This window comes from Oenanthe melanoleuca, chromosome 1 (assembly GCF_029582105.1).
Source record: "Oenanthe melanoleuca isolate GR-GAL-2019-014 chromosome 1, OMel1.0, whole genome shotgun sequence".
NCBI classification, from domain to species: Eukaryota; Metazoa; Chordata; class Aves; order Passeriformes; family Muscicapidae; genus Oenanthe; species Oenanthe melanoleuca.
Window position 1 is genome coordinate 4,678,316 of NC_079333.1, and position 18,717 is coordinate 4,697,032.

An 18,717-nucleotide genomic window follows, 5' to 3' on the forward strand; every position below is an offset into this window, starting at 1 on the left:
CACAGCCCTGTACATTTTTATAGACTTTTTTTTTTTCCTTCTTAAGTCAGGATCATTGTACAATACCAGTAAAATACGTAGAACACAGTATTGCTTTACTCACGTTTTCCCTAATATTATTTTGGGGGAGAGTAGGCCAAAAAAGAGCAGCCAGAAACAAAAGCCAATCAGAGAATGAGTACAAAATAATTACAGACTACCATTACAGCTTTTCCCAATGAGAAACAAAGTCCTTTCCTTCCCCCCACACCATGGTTAACACAAGGAACATCTCAGGCCAGAGGGTTTGTTACAAGACTCTATGCTACTCTAGCTACTTGTATCAAACACAAGTGAATCAGCAAAAGATCCAACAGGCAAAACCTACACCTATATAGAAAAATCTGTCTCAGACACCTGCATTTGATCATCACAGGACTGTTGAGGTTGGAAGGGATGTCTTGGGATTGTCTAGTCCAAACCCCCTGCTTGTAAATAACATAGTTTGCCCAATACTCTGTCCACTTTGGATTTGACTGTCTCCAAGAATGGGAGACTCTTCAGGCAATCTAGTTGTGTGGTTTGACACTGGCCCAATGCCAGGTACCCATGAGAGTTGCTCACTCACTCTCCCGTCACAGCTGGGCAAAGGAGGGAAAAGAAAAGCATTAACAAAGGCTTCACCACGAACCCCCCCTTGCTACCTAAAATCAGGCTGTGCCAAACCAATACACTACTCCAGTGTTCAACCACAGTAAAAATGTGGGGTTTTAAGTGCAGACAGAATTTTCTGTGTTTCAAACTTATGCTGATTGTCTCTTGTCCTTGGTGGCACCTTGGGCACCACTGAAGAGCCTGGCTCAGTCTTCTTTAGGTGCTATCAATGTACTTGAATACCTGGTGATTCTCCTGAGTCTTTCTTCTCTTTTGCAGGCTAGATCACCCCTCCTTCTCTTCTGCAGGCCAGACAATCCCAGCTGCCTCCATTTTTCCTCATATGAAAGGCAGAACAGTCCCTTAACCATCTTTGTTGCCCTTTGCTGCACTTGTTCCAGCAGGGACCACACATCAGCAGTACTCTGAAGCAGGAGCATCATGCTGAGAAAACAGGGCTTACATTTAGTCCTGTTCCACTGAAATTCAGTGATTTTCAGCAGAAGGGCTAACTGACTTCTGGATGTTTCACTGATCATAACATCATTCAGTCAAATGTCACATCAGCAGCTTTCTGGCTAAGCCATATAAGGAGTTCCCTAGTTTCTCGGCTTTTTCACCTTTCCAAAAGTGCACGAATAACTGTCTGCAAAAGCATCAAAACAGACATGCATTTCTGACAGCAGACCTGCTGCTGCTTTGTACACCAGAAAACACGCATTTTATCCGAGCAAGGAAGCAAGTGACAAACCAAAACTACAGTGCAGAGTTTTCTGCTGAAAGAATGATATCAGGATTCATAGTTTTGTCACTTCTTTGACTCATCAGTGCTTTTTGGTTTATTAAATCTGAATGACAGATAGCAGTTAGATCTTGTTAGCAAACATTTTTAAAACTATATTAAAAAAATGCTAGTTTTTGCAAGTGAAACTAAGTCTGGCTTTATTGCTTTTCAGAAAATGGCCCCTATATTTTCAAGCATTCCATAGTTACACAAGTTCCTCATAAGCACTTCCAGAGCAGCCAATGACTTCATTGTGAAAGACAGTCCCAGCTACATAACCAAATACCAGCTCTGAAAGTCAATGTTTAAGTTAACACTCAACATAAATCAAAAATCCAGCCATTTAGAGAACACATTTCACTGATTATTACTGAAATTCAGAGCAGTTTCCATTTCACTGAGAGCATGTCAGTATCAGTTTTATGAAAGAGGCAGGGAAGTGAAGTTTCCATTGCTCCTAAGTGTAAAGATTTTCATACCATCTTAATTGTTTCCCTCATGTGTGTTCAGATCAAAGATCGACCGCCTCCAGGCAACACAAGCTGTCTTGAAAACAGTGTTAAGCCTAGTGCAAGAACTTGGAATTCCCTATGCATTTCTGTTGTTTAGGCTTTAAATGGTAGTCCTTTCCATAATCAGGTAGTCTACTGAAAAAACAGTCTTGCTTTTCATCCCTGCCAGTGGAATTCTTCCAACACACTTGATAGAGCTTGTGCAAACACCATGTAGGTACTGCAGTAAAAATCAGCTGGGTTAGTTTGGCAATTTTTAAAAATTAGGCCACCATGGAACTTATTAAATGTTTAATCCAAAATCTAAAGCTAACCTATCATCTATCAGATAATTTAAATGTGCAAAGAATGTATGTGGCTTTAAACAGTTTACACCACCAGATGTATGATTCAGAACCATTAGATGTATACATAGTAAAAAACCAACATGCACAAGTGTCATCATGTATTTACTCCAATTGAAAAAATTGCTTCAGCTCAGTTCAGGATGAGTTATAACCTATTACAAGAGCCTGAAAACCCATTTTCATACTCTTCCTAAGACTCTGAAGACAACTGTTGCAGCATTTTTTCTAATGGTGAGAAGTATTTCAAATACAAGGCTCAGAATCTGAGAGATTCTCTTCCAGATGCCCTCTATGGGGAAGCCATACAACACACAACATTTTTCAACAGCATGCAAGTCTGTTGAAAAATATCAGCTGAATTAGTGTACTGAAGTCAGTCATTAGTTGCTTAACCTGGGTTAAAATCTGAAAAGGCTTTTCCAAGACAGCCAGACTTTGCCAAACCAGCAGCTGTTTTACTGCTTCTTCATAATGATTATCATTGTGAGAAAAATAAACAGACCCTGTTTTATACAGGCCTCATGCTTCCAAGGAACAGGAAGTTCTAAGTGATGGCTGGACCTCAAGAGGTTCCACTCAATCCAAACTGTTCCAAAAAAAGAAAAATTAGATAGAGACCTTGCCTACTTAAGAACATGGAATGCTCTAAAGAGCAGGGGTACAAACCTGCTCTAGCAACAGTATCATTCCAGTTAGGACACACAGATAGGTATCTTCCCTAACCTATTAAAACTAATGGAATAGCTACATCAGCACTGCCATTTATGAATTCAACATTTATTCTTGCCCTCCCTAAATGAGAAATTTGGAAATGCAATTACTGTAACAATCATTTCATTGTAGGAAAAACATCACATTTTGGCTGACCTCCAGGTGAGGTAGAACAATCAAATGTTTTGGATGATCAAGGGAAATAAGAGCCAAATTGACAAACAGAATCTAAGTGCTCTTGAACTGTGACAAATGTTACCAAATGCTAACCAGAAGCCACATATGACTGCAAGCAGCCAGGACCTGAAGTTTGAAGGAGCCATCGTGGATTCTTTAAGAACACCTGAGTAAAAGAGACATTCAACGCAAACATCTTTGCATGGAACACAGTAGCATTTCACTTTCTGTATGTTTGGACCAGATTAATAGTTTTGCATTCCATTAAATATACCAGAAGGGTTTCAAAAAGAAGAATCTTCTACTTTTTCTCCTTGCCCACCAGATTTCATAAATCACCCTAACCCCTGATGCAGGATAATGCAGGAAATATATTTACAGGACTTCAAATGAGAAGATGTGTTTTTCTCAAGCCTTCCATCAGCTTTTCCTAATAATTGTTTAAACCACAGGAACTACTGGGCATAGAGGAAAAGGGTACAATATACAGTTTTTAAACAGCTGGAAGATACTGGTTCCATTGTTAGGACCTGGAAGAAGAGAATTTAAAAAAACAGTTGTTCCCTCCAGGTTACTCCCCAACCCCCAATAAAAGTGATTTAGACAAGGAATGGAGGGGAAAAAAAAAACAAGTGAGAAGGAAAAAAAATCATATAGGATGAATGAATACCTTTCTCCACAACTCTAACTCGGATTTCTCCTGGTTTGACAACAATGTCAGGTGGGTTCTTGACATCACAAATGTACGTGCCGTTGTCCCGGAACTGCATGTTTGATATAGTGATAGAAGCATCTTTCTTGTTAAGATCTCCAGCCCAAGTGATCCTGTCTTTAAATGGTATGTCCTTTCCAGGGTATGACTTCCCATTAGAGTAATAGAAAAACTGCAGTCAAGGAAGAGAGGATATAAGAACAATCCAATTAGCAAGTAGGAGCCACTGTGCTTCTCTCACTACTACAGCATTCTCCCAGAGCCAACTGTGTTATGTACAGCCAGCAGCTGAGGTGTTTCTCCCCCTGCCTCACCATTTCAGTCTTGATCACATAACCATGCTTGTACCTCTACCATATCAGCACAAGAGACTGCAAGTTTCAGTTTTCTGTTGGTTTTGATTTGTTTTGTAGTTGGATTGGCTGGGTTGGTTTTTTCTGTTTTGCAGGGGACAGAGTTTTGCAGACCAAGAGGTGGGGGGAAAGAGAAAAAAACCTGGTAACCTAGTCATAATTAAAGGACAGAACAGTCCTGGAACACAGCCATCTTTCACAGGAAGCTGCCTGCATCCTAGCAGAAAAAGGATACCAAGTTTCCCATCTTGTGTTTTGCTCTGTGTTACTTGCAACTAAAGCACAGCTAAATTAACATGCAATACTCTCCCTTCCTTCCACCCCCTCAGAAAATCCCATGACCAATATAGAGTATATCTAGCTGTTTTCCAAAAAACCTTCAAGTAACTAAATATAACTGTTTCCCAGTTTTTAAGTGACTAAACTGCACATTGGCTCTGCACTCCATGTACATCATCAAAAATCTTTGAAGGATAAACCTCTTTAGTACAGACTAAGGAGGAACCAAGTATTTCCTAACTATACCTGCCCAAATTTGGAAATTACAGCAGAAGTGCACAGACTTTTATAGGACAACTTTGCTTTCAAACATATGGGATACCCTATGAGAGCCATCAAAGGCTGCAGGAGAATTGCAAGAGGACATTCTTTCTTAATTGGTTTTCTTAACTGGATATCCTGCAAGACAGAAAGACAAACCTAATCAAGAATCAACCTGAATTCCCTTCAGCTCAGTCTCCAGAGAACAATGAAAGAAATTTAGGACAATATTCCAGCTTCCTCTCTCTCCTGCCTTATTTACAAAGCAATGTCTCTGCCACATAACAGACTGCCTGCAAGACAGTCATACTTCCACTCCAGTCACCTCCTATCCCTTTTCCTTTTCCTGCCCTTGATCTCAGGCTTGCTATTCCAAAACCCTGTCTATCAGACCTGCACTCTGAATATCAGGCCTTATCACTTGGCAGCACAAATCTTGTCCAGATCAGGTTTGTGCACATCATGGCCATCTGTCCTGCTGAAGTCAATCTTATTTGCTGTCTCCAGATTGACATAAATTCAACTAAGTATTTCATGTGGTAGAAAGCTGGCAAGCACATAGCCAGCTGTCAACATTTCAGAGGGACTCTTCATCAGTCTGCAGCTTTCCCAGCCTTACTGTAACCTTCAACACAGCAGCACTGCATTACCACAGCCCTGTGCACAGGGGAAGTCATCCCACTGGAAGTTTAGAAGGCCAGAGGCAGATTCCTCAGCTCTCTATATGCCCTCACCTGGGGGAGGAGAAATCACAAAGTAAAATATGTCCTGAAACACAAGCTAAGTGACTCAAGCCATCCCTTGCCTATGGTGGAGCAAGATGAGACTTCTTTGGAACATGTGGTGAGGGAAGAGAGGACAAGCAGGGGAAGCTCCCAGTCGAGCCAGCCTCACCACACGGCCACGAGAGCCAGTGTGATTCTAAAGGGGCACAGGACCATCCTTGTCAAGTGAAGCATGGGCTTAGCTCAGACATAAGCTGATCATGAGACTGATCTTTCAAATTCACATGCACCAAGCTAGGCAATGCCATGCCATGATTTGGGCTCATAAATAAACATACCCTTGACACCTTTCCCAAAATAAACAGGGAACTAAATTGTGCTGGGTCACTTCTGCTCAAAGATAATTTGCTTTTCTTTCAATTGTGCTGATAGCTACATCCAGGTGAAACATCTGAACTCACTTCAACTCCAAAAAAAAAAAAAAATGTTATGTGCTGAAGCTGTATTGCTACAACTGAACAGTGATGCAGAAAGGGAATGGCAAAACAGGATATATGGGGAGCGGAAAACACAAACAGATGGCTTCTCTTCACCATCCTGTTCAACACTGGCAGGAAAATGCCCTCCTTCCCTAAGCTTCTGCCCAACTACTGTTGTGGATTCCCAATGGGAAGAGCTGCCTCTTCAAAACTAAATATTTATTTCATTGAGAATGCAGAAGCTTGTTCTTCAGAGCTCCATATACTGCAGATGCTCACACACTGGTTTTGAACATCTCTGCTCTGAGCATTGAAGAGCTCCTAGAGCCTAAACAAGCTCATGTCTGCAGCAGAGGGAAGGAGACAAACACAAACAGGCTGAGCAACCTACTGTCCCCACAACTTCAAAGCTGTCCCAGAGTTCCTTGTTCTGCTTCCTCTAAATTCTGACTCAGGACAAGGAACAAGAAAGCAGCAGCAGTGTCTGAGAAAGAAGAGGAGGAAGAGAGCTATCAACCTACCAAAGCCATTTCTTAGAAGATTTACACCCAAAGGATCTGAGCCCACTTGGGCCCAATGTACAGGAACTGAGCAATGACAAATATTATTTGCTTAAGTTCCTTGCTAGCTTGATTTTCCACTTGTCAAATAACAATAATATGAGGATGTAACTGCTTACTGATCTGAGCTATTCAATTCTGTTCTGAAACCTGGAAGACTGGTCTTACTTCAAACCCTTTCAAAGAGAGGCTATACAGTACACAAGCAAAATAAACAACATGCACAATACACAATGTAACACTGCAATTACAGTGGTAATTCAAATTCTTTGACTGCTATATTCAGTCAAATGCAAAAGGATAGAGGATTTACAAGGCTTCTAGATGCTCATCTACTTCATACATACAGCTTCCATACCAAAAGCCCTCTCCTAAGACTAACAGAGTAACTAATATTTTGTGGTCACTGCACACTCCAGTCTTGGCAAAGATCTAGCAGACTGCAGGATTTTCCTACAGCTCTTAAAAAGCCCCCTAAAATCACAGTGATGGAGATAAGGCAATGAAGGAGGGTCCAATCCATATTTGCTTGCTCCTTAGAACCAACCATCCCAGCCTCCCCTCCCAGGTCTGTTCCCCTGCAGCCACTGCTTACTGAGATACGAGTGGCTGCTCCCTCTGGTTGAAAGCTCCAGGAGACAGATGCTGCACTGCTGATCACTTCTACGGACGTGAACGTGCACGGCAGCTTCGCGTCCGTCCCGTTCTCCACAAACATCTCCTCCGGGGTGTGGACCTCTACTGCTGATACTTGGACTGCATGGGAAAGGAAAAGAGAAGAAAAGAGGAGAACAAGACACATCAGTGCTGCTTTGAGAATCAGAAAGTTTACATCACACTGCCTAGAAGGGCAGAAGAGACGAGGCATCAGTAACTCCAGCTTGGAATGATTGCACAGACATTGCATTTTACCTGCAATCAAACAAGCATAGAGCAGGCCAAGTATATATTCACTTCTCCTTCCTTGCATTATCTGTGACAGGATGTTTTCCACTCACAGATGTTTCCTCTACAACACTTTGTGGAAGTCAATTCTATGGTGCAAAGGATGAGTTTAAAACTTTTTCGTAACAGCTGACAGCAGGCATTGTAATAATTAAGCCTCATCAGAGGAACTAACAACCTGGCCCAGCTATTACTCAGTTTCCTCTCTGGCACACATCTGGTTTCAGATCTTCAGTTTTTCCTAGCTGTATGTAAAACAAAAGCTCAGCTCCAGAAAGCTGAGGAGCAAACTTCTCTCACTCCCAGCTACGCCATCTACTCCTGCTCTCTGCCATGTTCCAAGGTCTGTATGTGCAAGGCCTCACAAATAATCACTTGGTTATAGCTTAGAAACATGAGAATAGTTTAATTTTTTTTCTACCTTATACATAGTCAAAACAGCAAGTCAACCACAACCACCCTCCAAATTTAAAGTAATCAAGGTTAATATTGTGCTTGTTCTGGTAGTTTTCCTAAAGGTGAGTAAAATTCATCATGATTCAGAAAATGTGTTCAAGACATTCTTTACCTGGCACCTTCTAAACTGCCAATGCACTATCCCTATCCAGATTTAAGGAGATACATCTCTACATTCATTCAGGGTTAAGTACAAAAAGCATGATCTTGTGACATCACAACAGAATGTCTGCCAGGGCTCATGTCACATCCATGTGAAAGCAAAAATCTTGTCAAGTCAGCGTGAGTGGGTGCATGTGTAACGTGCTCCTGATACCTCAAATATAAGTTTTGATTTTTATTAAACCATGAATTTCAGCACAGAGATGGTAACAGCAATCTACTTCTGTTCATAGGATTCTAGGCTCTGGTACCTTAAATTCCTTTGTTAGAACAGGAGAACAAATCTTCCTGCTCTATCAGTACCTCAGCTGATTTGTTTCTCAGCTTGAAATAAACTAGCTGAAGTAGGCAAACCAAACAGAAAGATACAAGTCAAAGACTGTTTAAATAAAAAGGAGGAAAAAAAACAAAACACCTACGTTAGCCCTTAAATCATGAGGTTTGAGTTTTTAGTCAGTGAGAGCAACCAGCTCAGCAGCTTTCAGAAGCTGGACAGCAAACATCTGAGAGAATGAGCATGCAAGGAGGGCTGGGAGAATTGAGCACATCACAGTAATTGCAATAACCAAAACCAGAAGAAACCACCATTCACTAATTCTGCTGTTCAGAGTCCACACTGTTCACTTCCAAAATTCACTAACTCCTCAGTCCCATCAGATTCTCTCTTGATACCTGAGATTCTCCTGTCATTACTGGTCTCACTTCCAAGAGAAAAAGTAACCCAAGGGAATGGCGAGTAGGGGTGGTGAATTTTCATCATGAGGTTCTATCAGAGCTTCCTTTCTCTTGTACTCTGACTATGAGCCAAAAAATATTCTTTTGTAAAAAAACTACCAAATATTTATTTGGAACATACAAAGACTTCTAGCAATCAAATTAAATGAACTGAGAGCTGCTGTGCTTTATGTATTTTTCCCAGCTAATGGTGTAGAAAAGAAAAATAAAATAAAATCCATTGTATGAAGTCCAAACCACAGAACAAACCTCCCTTTCAAGCATAAAATAAGCAAGATGCCCTCAGTATTCGTGTAGGAAGAAAAGAGTCTGCACAGACATTGTCTGCTTGTACATGGTACAGAGAACTCCTTGCCACACAGAGGCAGTGGGTAGCACACATCTGCCTAATGTAAAGAAGTCACTGTTCTAACTCACTAGAACTGTAGTGAAGGGGAAAAAAAAAAAAAAAAAAAAAGGAACTTCTCCCCGCTTCTTCCCTAGTCTGCGAAGGAAGGAACTATGTCATCCTGTACAGATGTTCTATCAAGTTTAATTTTCATCTGTCCTATTGTTGGCTCCATTTCATGTTCTTTGCTGATCTTCTCCCCTCTGCCTCTTTCACTGCTTTGAAAATATTTTTCCTGCTTCTGGTGCCTTACAGCATAAGACACAGGCTCCTTAAATCATAACCTGACTGGCAGAAACACCACAAGATTTGCCAGTTGTTCACCTTCAGCCCTCTAATCCCATACTTTTACTAACATGGTGGCTTTTCCCACTACCTTGAACTCTTTGGCCTCCTCAGTCATAATAAAATCCACATGGATCATCTCCAGCTCTAGCTCTTTTCCTCCTCTTCCACATTTACCAGGATTGCATCCACCTTCCATCTCCTCCACCTATTAAATATTCCAGTTGGAGAAAGCTTAATTTTGAGTCATATTTCAGTCACACTTACACACTGCTCTATCCCTCAAGCTTACTCAGCCTTAGTTGCTCTCAAGAGGAAAAAATTATCAGAGGAAACTGTCTGAGAAAGAAGAGTGCTTTAGGAAGGGAAGGTCTGCAAGGTATATAGGGCAAAAATAAATATTTGCTCTTCTCCCATGCATCCTCCTTGATCCCATCACCCTGCTCAACTGCCCCAGTATTTCCTTCTGAACATCTCATCTAGTCTTCAGCAGCTTTTTTTCTTTTCAGCAGAAAAATGGTTCTATTTTTCTCACCTGTCATCAAAATAATTTGAAAAAAATCCACCTGTGTCTCTTCTAACATTTCTTTTAAATCTCTAGTGTTGTTCGAGCCATTACTCCAACTACAATAACTTCAGCTCCATTTTCAACTCCCACACTGCAGTGAAAACTCTCCATCCACATCTTCCTTTCCAGACAATCCTCTTGCTCTTGAAATAGGACAAGACACTCATATTCTTACTAACTGTTTAACCTTACTGACTAATCTTCATTCTTCATCAACACTCTCTCTATTCTCAGGTATCTCTTTCCTTGGTATCTCACCTCAGAGATCTCATCTGCAAAACAAGTTCAAGCTCCCATCACTGCACTGACAACTCAGATCTGTGTCTCTGCTTAGGATCTGTCTCCTTATGTTCAAAGAACAGCCTCAGTCTGACATGTTTGTCAATGCTAAGTCGTCAGCTCACACTAAGTGGGACTAAAGCAGAGCTCAGAGCCCTCCACAACTGCTTTTACCATCATGGGCCTGCCATGTGTCTCTCCAACTCAACACCTGTGCAGCTCCTCTGACTTTGAACTCTTTCCAGGTCAGGACAGAGTCTCTCAGAGTTTCCAGTCACCTGCTCAGCTGACACCAGACTAAAACCTCCAGTTTGTACCTCGGCCTTCACTATTGTGATGTCCTTTTTGCTCTGGACAGACAGACAGTAACAGATCAGTAACCAAGCTGCTCCAAGAGTGACACTAAAAAGAGGGGGACATCATGTATGAAAGATCACTGCTTCCTTCCATGAAGTGGAAATTACACCAAGCACCCATCCCCTGTTTCAGTATGAAGAGACTCTTGTCCCCAACCATGTTATAGCATTGGTCTTGTACAAAACTTTTCAAATCCTAACTGTAGCACTTCCCCCTAAATGCTGTCCCTCAGGCTTGGGAGGATCTGCTCAAAAATTGCAAAATCCTTTCACTTCCTCTGAGCCCTCCAAAGTATGTGGTAACTGCATCTGTATGAATCCAGCCTAAGCTGCCAGTGCTTGGAGATCAACGCCTTTTAAAACTGAAGTCATCTTTTCCTACTTTTACATGTACCCCCTGGTTGCTTATACTTGCCTCACAGTGATTTTTTAAAAAATATCTTGGACAAGAACTGTTTTTATTCTACATTTTTTATGCAGAAATATGGTTTACCATTTGGTTTGGTAGCATATCACAGAGAAATCCTTCTCTGCACCAAAGTTTTACAGCAATTAACACACAGATGATTAAAATTTCTTTGCAGACCACTGTTTCTACTGAGATCTTGGATCCAATGAAAACATTCTGTTAATTAATACTCTGAACACACCAAAATAAACTCAATTCCCCTGGATGCAACTCAATTTGATCACTAGGAGACTTAACAAACCAAGAATGCAAACAGCTAACACTGTAATCACAGGCATCTTATTTCCACCAACATAAACACAGGCCCACATGGAAACTTTCACCAGATTACTAAATACTGGATGCTTATGGCTGCTACAGTTCCCATTCTACACCAGAATGAGCGTTACTCCCCTCCTCTGAAAATGGCTAATCATCAGTTTATTAATACAACTTGCTTTGCTTATCCTAAAGGACACCTGGTAACACAGCCATGTGTTCAATTTATAAATGAAGTCACTTATGGATGAAAGGTCTTGACAAAATAACAGAAAATTCAGCATTTCAGTATCTTCACTCTGGTGTCCCCAGTAGCCCAGGAGTTTCATCAAAAAGGAGGATGTGTTTTTTTTCTACTGGCTAAAGGTCTTAAGTCACAAAAACAATATACACTTGAGAATCGGTGCTTTCACTAACAACTACTCTTACTCAATGTCAAGTGTATTGTGAAACATCTCCTGTTGAGAGCATTCTCAACTAGTTTCATGGCACTTAGCTCTTTCTCCCACAAACCATTACCCTGTAGAACCAGCATGAAACAATAGCAGCCAGACCCCTACAAAACATCCCAGAAAACCAGAACAAAGTTACAGTCCCCAAGTTCAACTACAAGCACTAATGTCCCCCCAGACCATTTATTCACTGTGGATAAAATACCTGGTGGAGAAACCATAGTTTTCCTGCCTTAATAGACAGTAGACATGCCAAAATCACTCCTCTGGAACTGCATGAGATCTGTTAAAGCACCCAGATGCTGGACAGAATTTCCACACAAAGAATTCTTTCACATCATTTAGCCTTAACAGAAAAGTAGAACCGACGTCAGCAGTTCCATGGAGCAAACCATGGTGTACTTCATAGGGACAACAACACACAAGTATTGAGGAGCCACATGTGTCCCCCCTCCTCCTGCTGTCCCTGCAGCCCTCTGTCACCATGACCTTGACATCTGCACTGCACACATTTACACAGGACACAGAGCAACACCAGCTACAGAAATGATGACCAGACAAGAGTCACACCAACCAACCTTGACATCGAAGTTTCAAAGCAGCAAAAACTAAATTCCATAGCCTCAAAGGAGGACAGAAGAGTTTAATTTTACTCTCAAATGCCAATTCACCAGAACAGCTTTTAGCTGCTGCCACAGCACCTCCCCAGGTTGCCAATCTTGCCAAGTAACCCAGGCTGCTGGAGGAAAGAGTGCTTCCTGTCTCCAGGAACACAGCCAGTCCTGCAGCACCCTGCAGCTCCAGGAATCAGAAAGCACAGCTGTGACACCCAGCCCATGAACACCTACCACCTCCTGTCACCATGCTGCTGGAAACCTTCATCCCCCAAGCACAGACAAGCATCTGCAACATTCACTTTCTCCTGGCCTCTTTCCACATTCAGCCAAGCTCTGCCTGACTCAACAATAAGGGAAAAAATAGCATCTTGTCACTCCAAGTGAAAGGAAAGCAGTGTCATTGAGAAGTCCTGAGCAGGCTGTGGCTAAGCTGTTAAAGCAGACAGCAACATCCATGTATCTCAGTCCTCCATGCACCTTCTCTGACAGGACTTAAACACAAGTCTCCAGAGACACCAAACTTCTCCTCCCACATGGCAGGATCAGTTTCTTGGTGTTTTCTCCTCCATATGATGCAGAACTGCTCATTGTTCTGGCAAGGAGCAGCAAAAGAACCTATGCTCAGATTTACTTTCAAAGCCATGCTTTACCAGAAATGAAGAACGAGCATGAAAAACAGCAAAAAATGCCTGAGCTCCCCTGACACACCACAGATTTCTTGTTCAGTCCTGAGGAAATAATTTCTTGCTATATCACTGTCTCAATTCTCTCATCTCATAAAACAGAGATGCTTGTAAAGGTGCTGAGAACTACGAACAAATAAGCAGTGTAGCTTTCATGCTCCTGTTTCAGCATCAGTCATATGTCAGGTTTGGGCAGATATTTAGTCTTGAGGCAAGTAACTTCTGGTTACTTCCAGTACTTTTCCCTTGGGATCACAAAGCAACACTTCCCTGCTTATGCTGCAGGTTGGGACACCAATCAGCAGCTCAGGTACTTTCCAAACCACACATCACATTTTTCTGCTCAACAGCCCTGAAGTGGTTTTCCTCCCATGCCCAAGTAAATTCACAAGTGTTCAAACCCAAGTAAACAGCTCTTGTTGACAAAGCCAAACCAAAAGAGCAGAGAACCCAAAGAAGGCAAGTTAAGTAAAGCAGTTCAAAGTGCAAAGGGTAACTGGAACAGTTGATGGCAGCTGTTTTACCTCTAATCTTGCAAAAAAAAAAAAAAAAAAAAAAAAAAAACCAGAGTCACTAACAAACACAGCACATTATTTTCTGGGCACAAGGAAAGACATCAGAAAATGAGAACTGAAAATACAGAAAGGCAGAAAAGACAGAAAAGTCTCCTTGAAATATACCAGGTTTTTCCCACAAATAGGGAATGAAGCTTACTTATCTAAAGATCTAAGAGAAGCTGGGTAGACATCTCAACACATGGCAGAAAGAATAAAAAAAGCATCCCACCATCACAAGCATTTCCCAAAATTGCTATAGCAATCCACTAAAACTGTCACAACTACTAAGGAAATGAAACTACTAAGGATCAGAAGTTGTAGACAAAAAAAACCAAAACCAAACAACAGCAAAACCCAAACCCATGGAGTGGACAGTGGAGATTGACATATTTCTGGCTGGAACAAAAGCTTCCCTCCAGGCTTTTTTCTTTTTTTGGTTATTAGTACTATCACAAGTGAAGCTATGTTAAAAATACCAAGCATGTTGCCAACTGTTGATGGCATGCAGCATCTTTTTGACAAAATGTATCATTAGCAGTACGGGAGCTACCAATTTCCAAAACAAACTAGGCAGTAGAATTTAGGATTTGGATACATAAATTTCATGAGCAGATAAAGTGCAAAGCCTACGCAGGAAGCAGCCATTTTTGTGACCCTTTTACAGTAATCAATCCACAAAGCTCCAACCAACTCAGTCTGTACACACCAAAAACATCTGCAAAAGCTGCACTTTGAACCATCCAAGGTATTATTAGCATTCCATGAACAGCTACTCCCACCTGTCATCATTCCTGAATCAGAATCATGTCCATCTCTTACCAAGTATTGGTACTGCCACCAGCCTGAAAGGTGAGCACAAGACTTTTTCCTGTATACAGAGAGACTCGATTAAAACCTGTTAAAAACAATCCTACCACTTAACAAGAGCAAGAAGATAGATGAAATTACATCATCCAAGTGATTACCCTCCTCAGCTAACAGGGTATGCATGCAGCCAATCTGTTCTGGTGTGACTAGAGACCTACTTCAGCACTTCAAGCACATCCAAAGCCCTTGGAGGACCAGATTCCTTACTGATCTATGGACTGCTGAACACCTGCAGCCAGCTCTGGCACCAAGCTAGCAGCAATCTCACACTTTCTTGCTAACTGAATTGCTGAGCAAACTCGTAACCAGCTATAACCTGCAGCAGCACAACCACAAAACCAAAAGGAAAAGCCCATGCTAAATATTTCAAAGCATTGTTCCACAAGAATTTGTCAGTGGTGGTGCCAATTTAAATAGCTCACATGCACTCTCAGAACAAGATGAATATGATCAGGAGCTAGTCTGTGTTCAAAACAGCCCTTTCACCATTGTTTTCTTTCAAACCAGACCAACACCCTAGCCCAGTCCGCTGTATACTGCTTTGTACAAGTGAGGAGGGTTAGGAAGCACCAAGTAGGAGCTGATTCATCTGGTTTTTCTCAGGAACACTTCTTTTGTGAATAATTTATGGCCTTCCTTGTAGCATACTGCATCACTTTCCCAGTTTACACATGTGGTGATTTCCAGAGCCATCCCTTGGATTGGAGCAGCGCCTTCCATCAAGGGAGATCCTGCAAAACTTTGATCTGAACACTTCAAGCCATAGAAACCAGTCAGATTTCAAAACTCCTGCTGCATATACAGCTTTATGGAATTTATTACCACAAGGGAGACCTGTTCACCACCTTTCACTTGCACATATTACAAAAAACAAGTTACTGAATAACAGGTGGCTTGCAGCCAACTCTGAACGCCTCCAGCAATGGCCACTTCACCCACTTGGAGATGACCTGCCCTGATTTACCTCCATCTCATGATGGAAGTGCCACCAACCACTGACAACTGCTACACTGCCCAGAGCTTAACCTTCCCTTAAAGTTCAGAATCTCAATCTGATTTGAAACACTGAAGGTAGGGTATAATCAATGTTTCAGGGCAAGTTCCCTTCATTCCCCTTAACACAATGTGCATAAAGTATCAGTAAATGTAACACAAAGCATCTTTTTCTGCAGGGTGGGAGGAAAGAGAGTTCACAAGAACAACCACAGCCTTCCAGTTTTCCTTTTAAGCCAAAACCTAGCAGCAGCAGCACCGAGTGGAAAGTGCCAACTCAACAGATACATGAAAATGCGGGAGCTGAAAGGCACAGCAGCCAAAAGGAACAATGTACAAGGACTGTGGGCTAACCCCAGCAGGCAGCTCAGCCCTGCACACCCCCTCGGTGCAAACAGGGAGAGAACTGGAAGTGTGAAAGTGAAAAAACCCAAGGGTTGAGATTAAAACAGTCCAATAGGGAAACACAAGCCATCACCCACTGCTTCCATCAGCAGTGTGCTCACCATCTCCAAAGCAGGGCTCTGTCAGACGTAACAGTGACTTGGAACACAAATGTTGTAATTTCAAGCAGCCCCCTCCTTCCTTCTTTTCCCAGCTTTTATTGCTGACCATGACTTCTGTGGTGCCCTCCCAACTACTCATGCACCCCCAGCCCAGCTGCTGTCAGGGAAGGGTAACAAACAGAAAATGCCTTGGGGTGTGCAAGGCAATGCAAAACAAGTAACCAGTGCAAAACATTGTTATCGAGGCTCTTTTCACCACAAGTCCAAAACTTAGCACCATCCAAGCTAGGAGGAAAATTAACTCTGTTGCAGATGAGTACCAACACATTTATTTCATATAAACATTTTCAATTTTTTTTTTTTTTAAAGCTTATTCAGGACAAGTAACAGCAAGGCCCATTAACAATTTGAGAAGAAAAACTTTCTTTCTTTCAACCTCCTCAGCAAAAAATACTGATGTTAACCCTGCCTTAGGATGCATTACCACATCTTCTGTGCTATGAGTACTATTCACTGCTAAACCCTAATCTGAGTAAACACTTGCTTTTCCACATGACTGCTGACAGAGATAACAGTGAATCATTGCAGCTAGAGTTCCCCAAGTTTCTTTGCTGGCAGTAAAACCAGTTCAGAACTTCTTGGCCTCTCCTGGCACAGCCATCTCTCACACGAGATATTCACAACCTCTCCATTGCCCTAATCACTTCCTGTGGGGTTCCACTAACCCAGACCACTAAAGTAATACAGTCAAACAAACCACACACAACAGAAAAAAAAAAAAAAAAAAAAAAAAAGACAAAAGGATATATGCCATAAGGATGTAAATGCTTTCACACACAGAAAGCTTCCAGCTTTTTGATGTATTCCTAGGATATCCTGAGTTAGCATTCAATAGTTTAAAAAAATGTATTTTCTTGCATACAAGGCTGTTTATTTTGTTAATTACATGCCGGTGGTAGAAAGGGCAATGTATGCCATAGATGATCAGGCCACATCACATCTTACCACACTTGGAGAACTCCCACTACAGGTGCTAATAATAAAGTTTGGATAGATGACCTGATGATGATCTACATGGCACTACCCCAGAAAAACAAAAAGCCTTTAGAAACTACTCAGACTAAAATCTTTCAAGACAAACAGTACAAGACATCTGCCTCACAATACTAGGTTTCACTTTTTTGGTCTTCCATCTCAATTCTGTATGGGACACAGGATATCCAGCACTACTCAGGACAAGATGGGCCCACAGACAGGCACTGAAATTGCTGTTTAACACAATCAATTTTGATTCAAATAACAAGCAACACAGCCATACATGCTATTACTTATACAAGTAATTGTAAGAGACTGAGACTGTTGAATGGCTGGCGCCAAGAAGCATCTGGCCATTTTACCTCATTTTATCACCAAAACATTAAGGTCCAGACTTTCAATATATTCAAGAACTTGCTGCTGCTGCAAGCAAGGTGAGCTGAGAGTTTATGCAGATTTTGCCTTCGCAGAACCCACTGAGCAGTGCAGGCAAGACAGTTTTCCCACCTGCAGCATCAGAGTGTTGAGCTTAAAAGGACTAACAGCTTCTGACGGGGGTGACTCCAGGAATTCTGACTAAACCTGGCACAAGCACGAAGTGAGCATTGCAACCCTGACTTACACTGTTATTTTCAGGAAACATTTCAAGCAGCAACTGAAATGGGCTGGTGAGCTCAAAGCAGTTAACAGGCACTTGAGCTATTTAAAATCTCAATAGCTGCTTGTTAGTGACCTATGTGTATGTGCCCACGTGCACTTGTGTGTGTATAAAAGGGATAGTAGGAGAAAATAAATTTCAAAAAAGATCAAGCTTTGTTGGCATCAAAAAGAATAATAAAAAAACCACATCGTTATTCTTTCCAGTAATATCCAGACATTTTTTGAGACTATCAGGAGTAATCAGGCACCACCTTCATGTCAAACACAAGCAGGATACCACTTTAAGTCATAATTACATGGCTTACAAATGCACAATTGCAAAATAATTTGTTTTCTTTATATTCTTGGCTGGTTGTTCCAGCTCACTCATGCACAGAAGAGATTATACCTAGATTAACTACTTATGCTACAAAATGTCCCCAGAATCACAGACAGCATATCTGACAATGATCCTTCATTCTTACAAGTAAATGAAGCAACAGGGTTTTCAGATGACTGAGCATAAAGAAGCAAGATGAACTCCTAACCCACAGATACAGGGGCACATGTGAAAATAAGCCTGGAACCGTGTTATCTGTGCCTAGCTGTGAAGCAACCAGGCTTGGCAGAGCAGGCTGTAGTGTTTCATGGGTCCTGCACAGCACAACACCCTGAGCAATATTTCTGTCTTATTTCTGCAGGTTATTGGCCACAGGAGCAGACCTGCCATGGAGCATATGAAGAGGCAGAAGAGCAGGCAGCCACGTGTGCAGCACATCACCCAGCCACAGCCACAGCTGAGCGAGGCAGCAGCTACAGCCCTCTGCAACCACCACACCTACCCTTGCCAAAAAAGGCAGGTTTTGATTTCCCAACCTCTCAGGAGGGGAAAATCCAGCATGAGGAAAGGAAATGGGAAGAGGGTCCTTGAAAA

The 18,717-nt window shown here is 41.8% G+C and overlaps 1 protein-coding gene across 4 annotated transcripts in view; it reads right to left on the reverse strand.

Moving 5' to 3' along the window:
* Nucleotides 1–18,717, reverse strand: part of MPZL1 (myelin protein zero like 1) — a 30,966-nt gene that overhangs the window by 10,344 nt on the left and 1,905 nt on the right. For 3 of the 4 annotated variants that reach the window (XM_056499986.1, XM_056499967.1, XM_056499977.1), the window contains exons 2-3: nt 7,129–7,289; nt 3,835–4,048 (exon numbers count right to left, since the gene is read on the reverse strand). In XM_056499986.1, coding sequence (XP_056355961.1) covers nt 3,835–4,048; nt 7,129–7,289 — 375 coding nt within the window. Of the gene's footprint in view, nt 1–3,834; nt 4,049–7,128; nt 7,465–18,717 lie in introns of those variants that run through there. The other variant, XM_056499958.1, reaches the window with a different exon arrangement.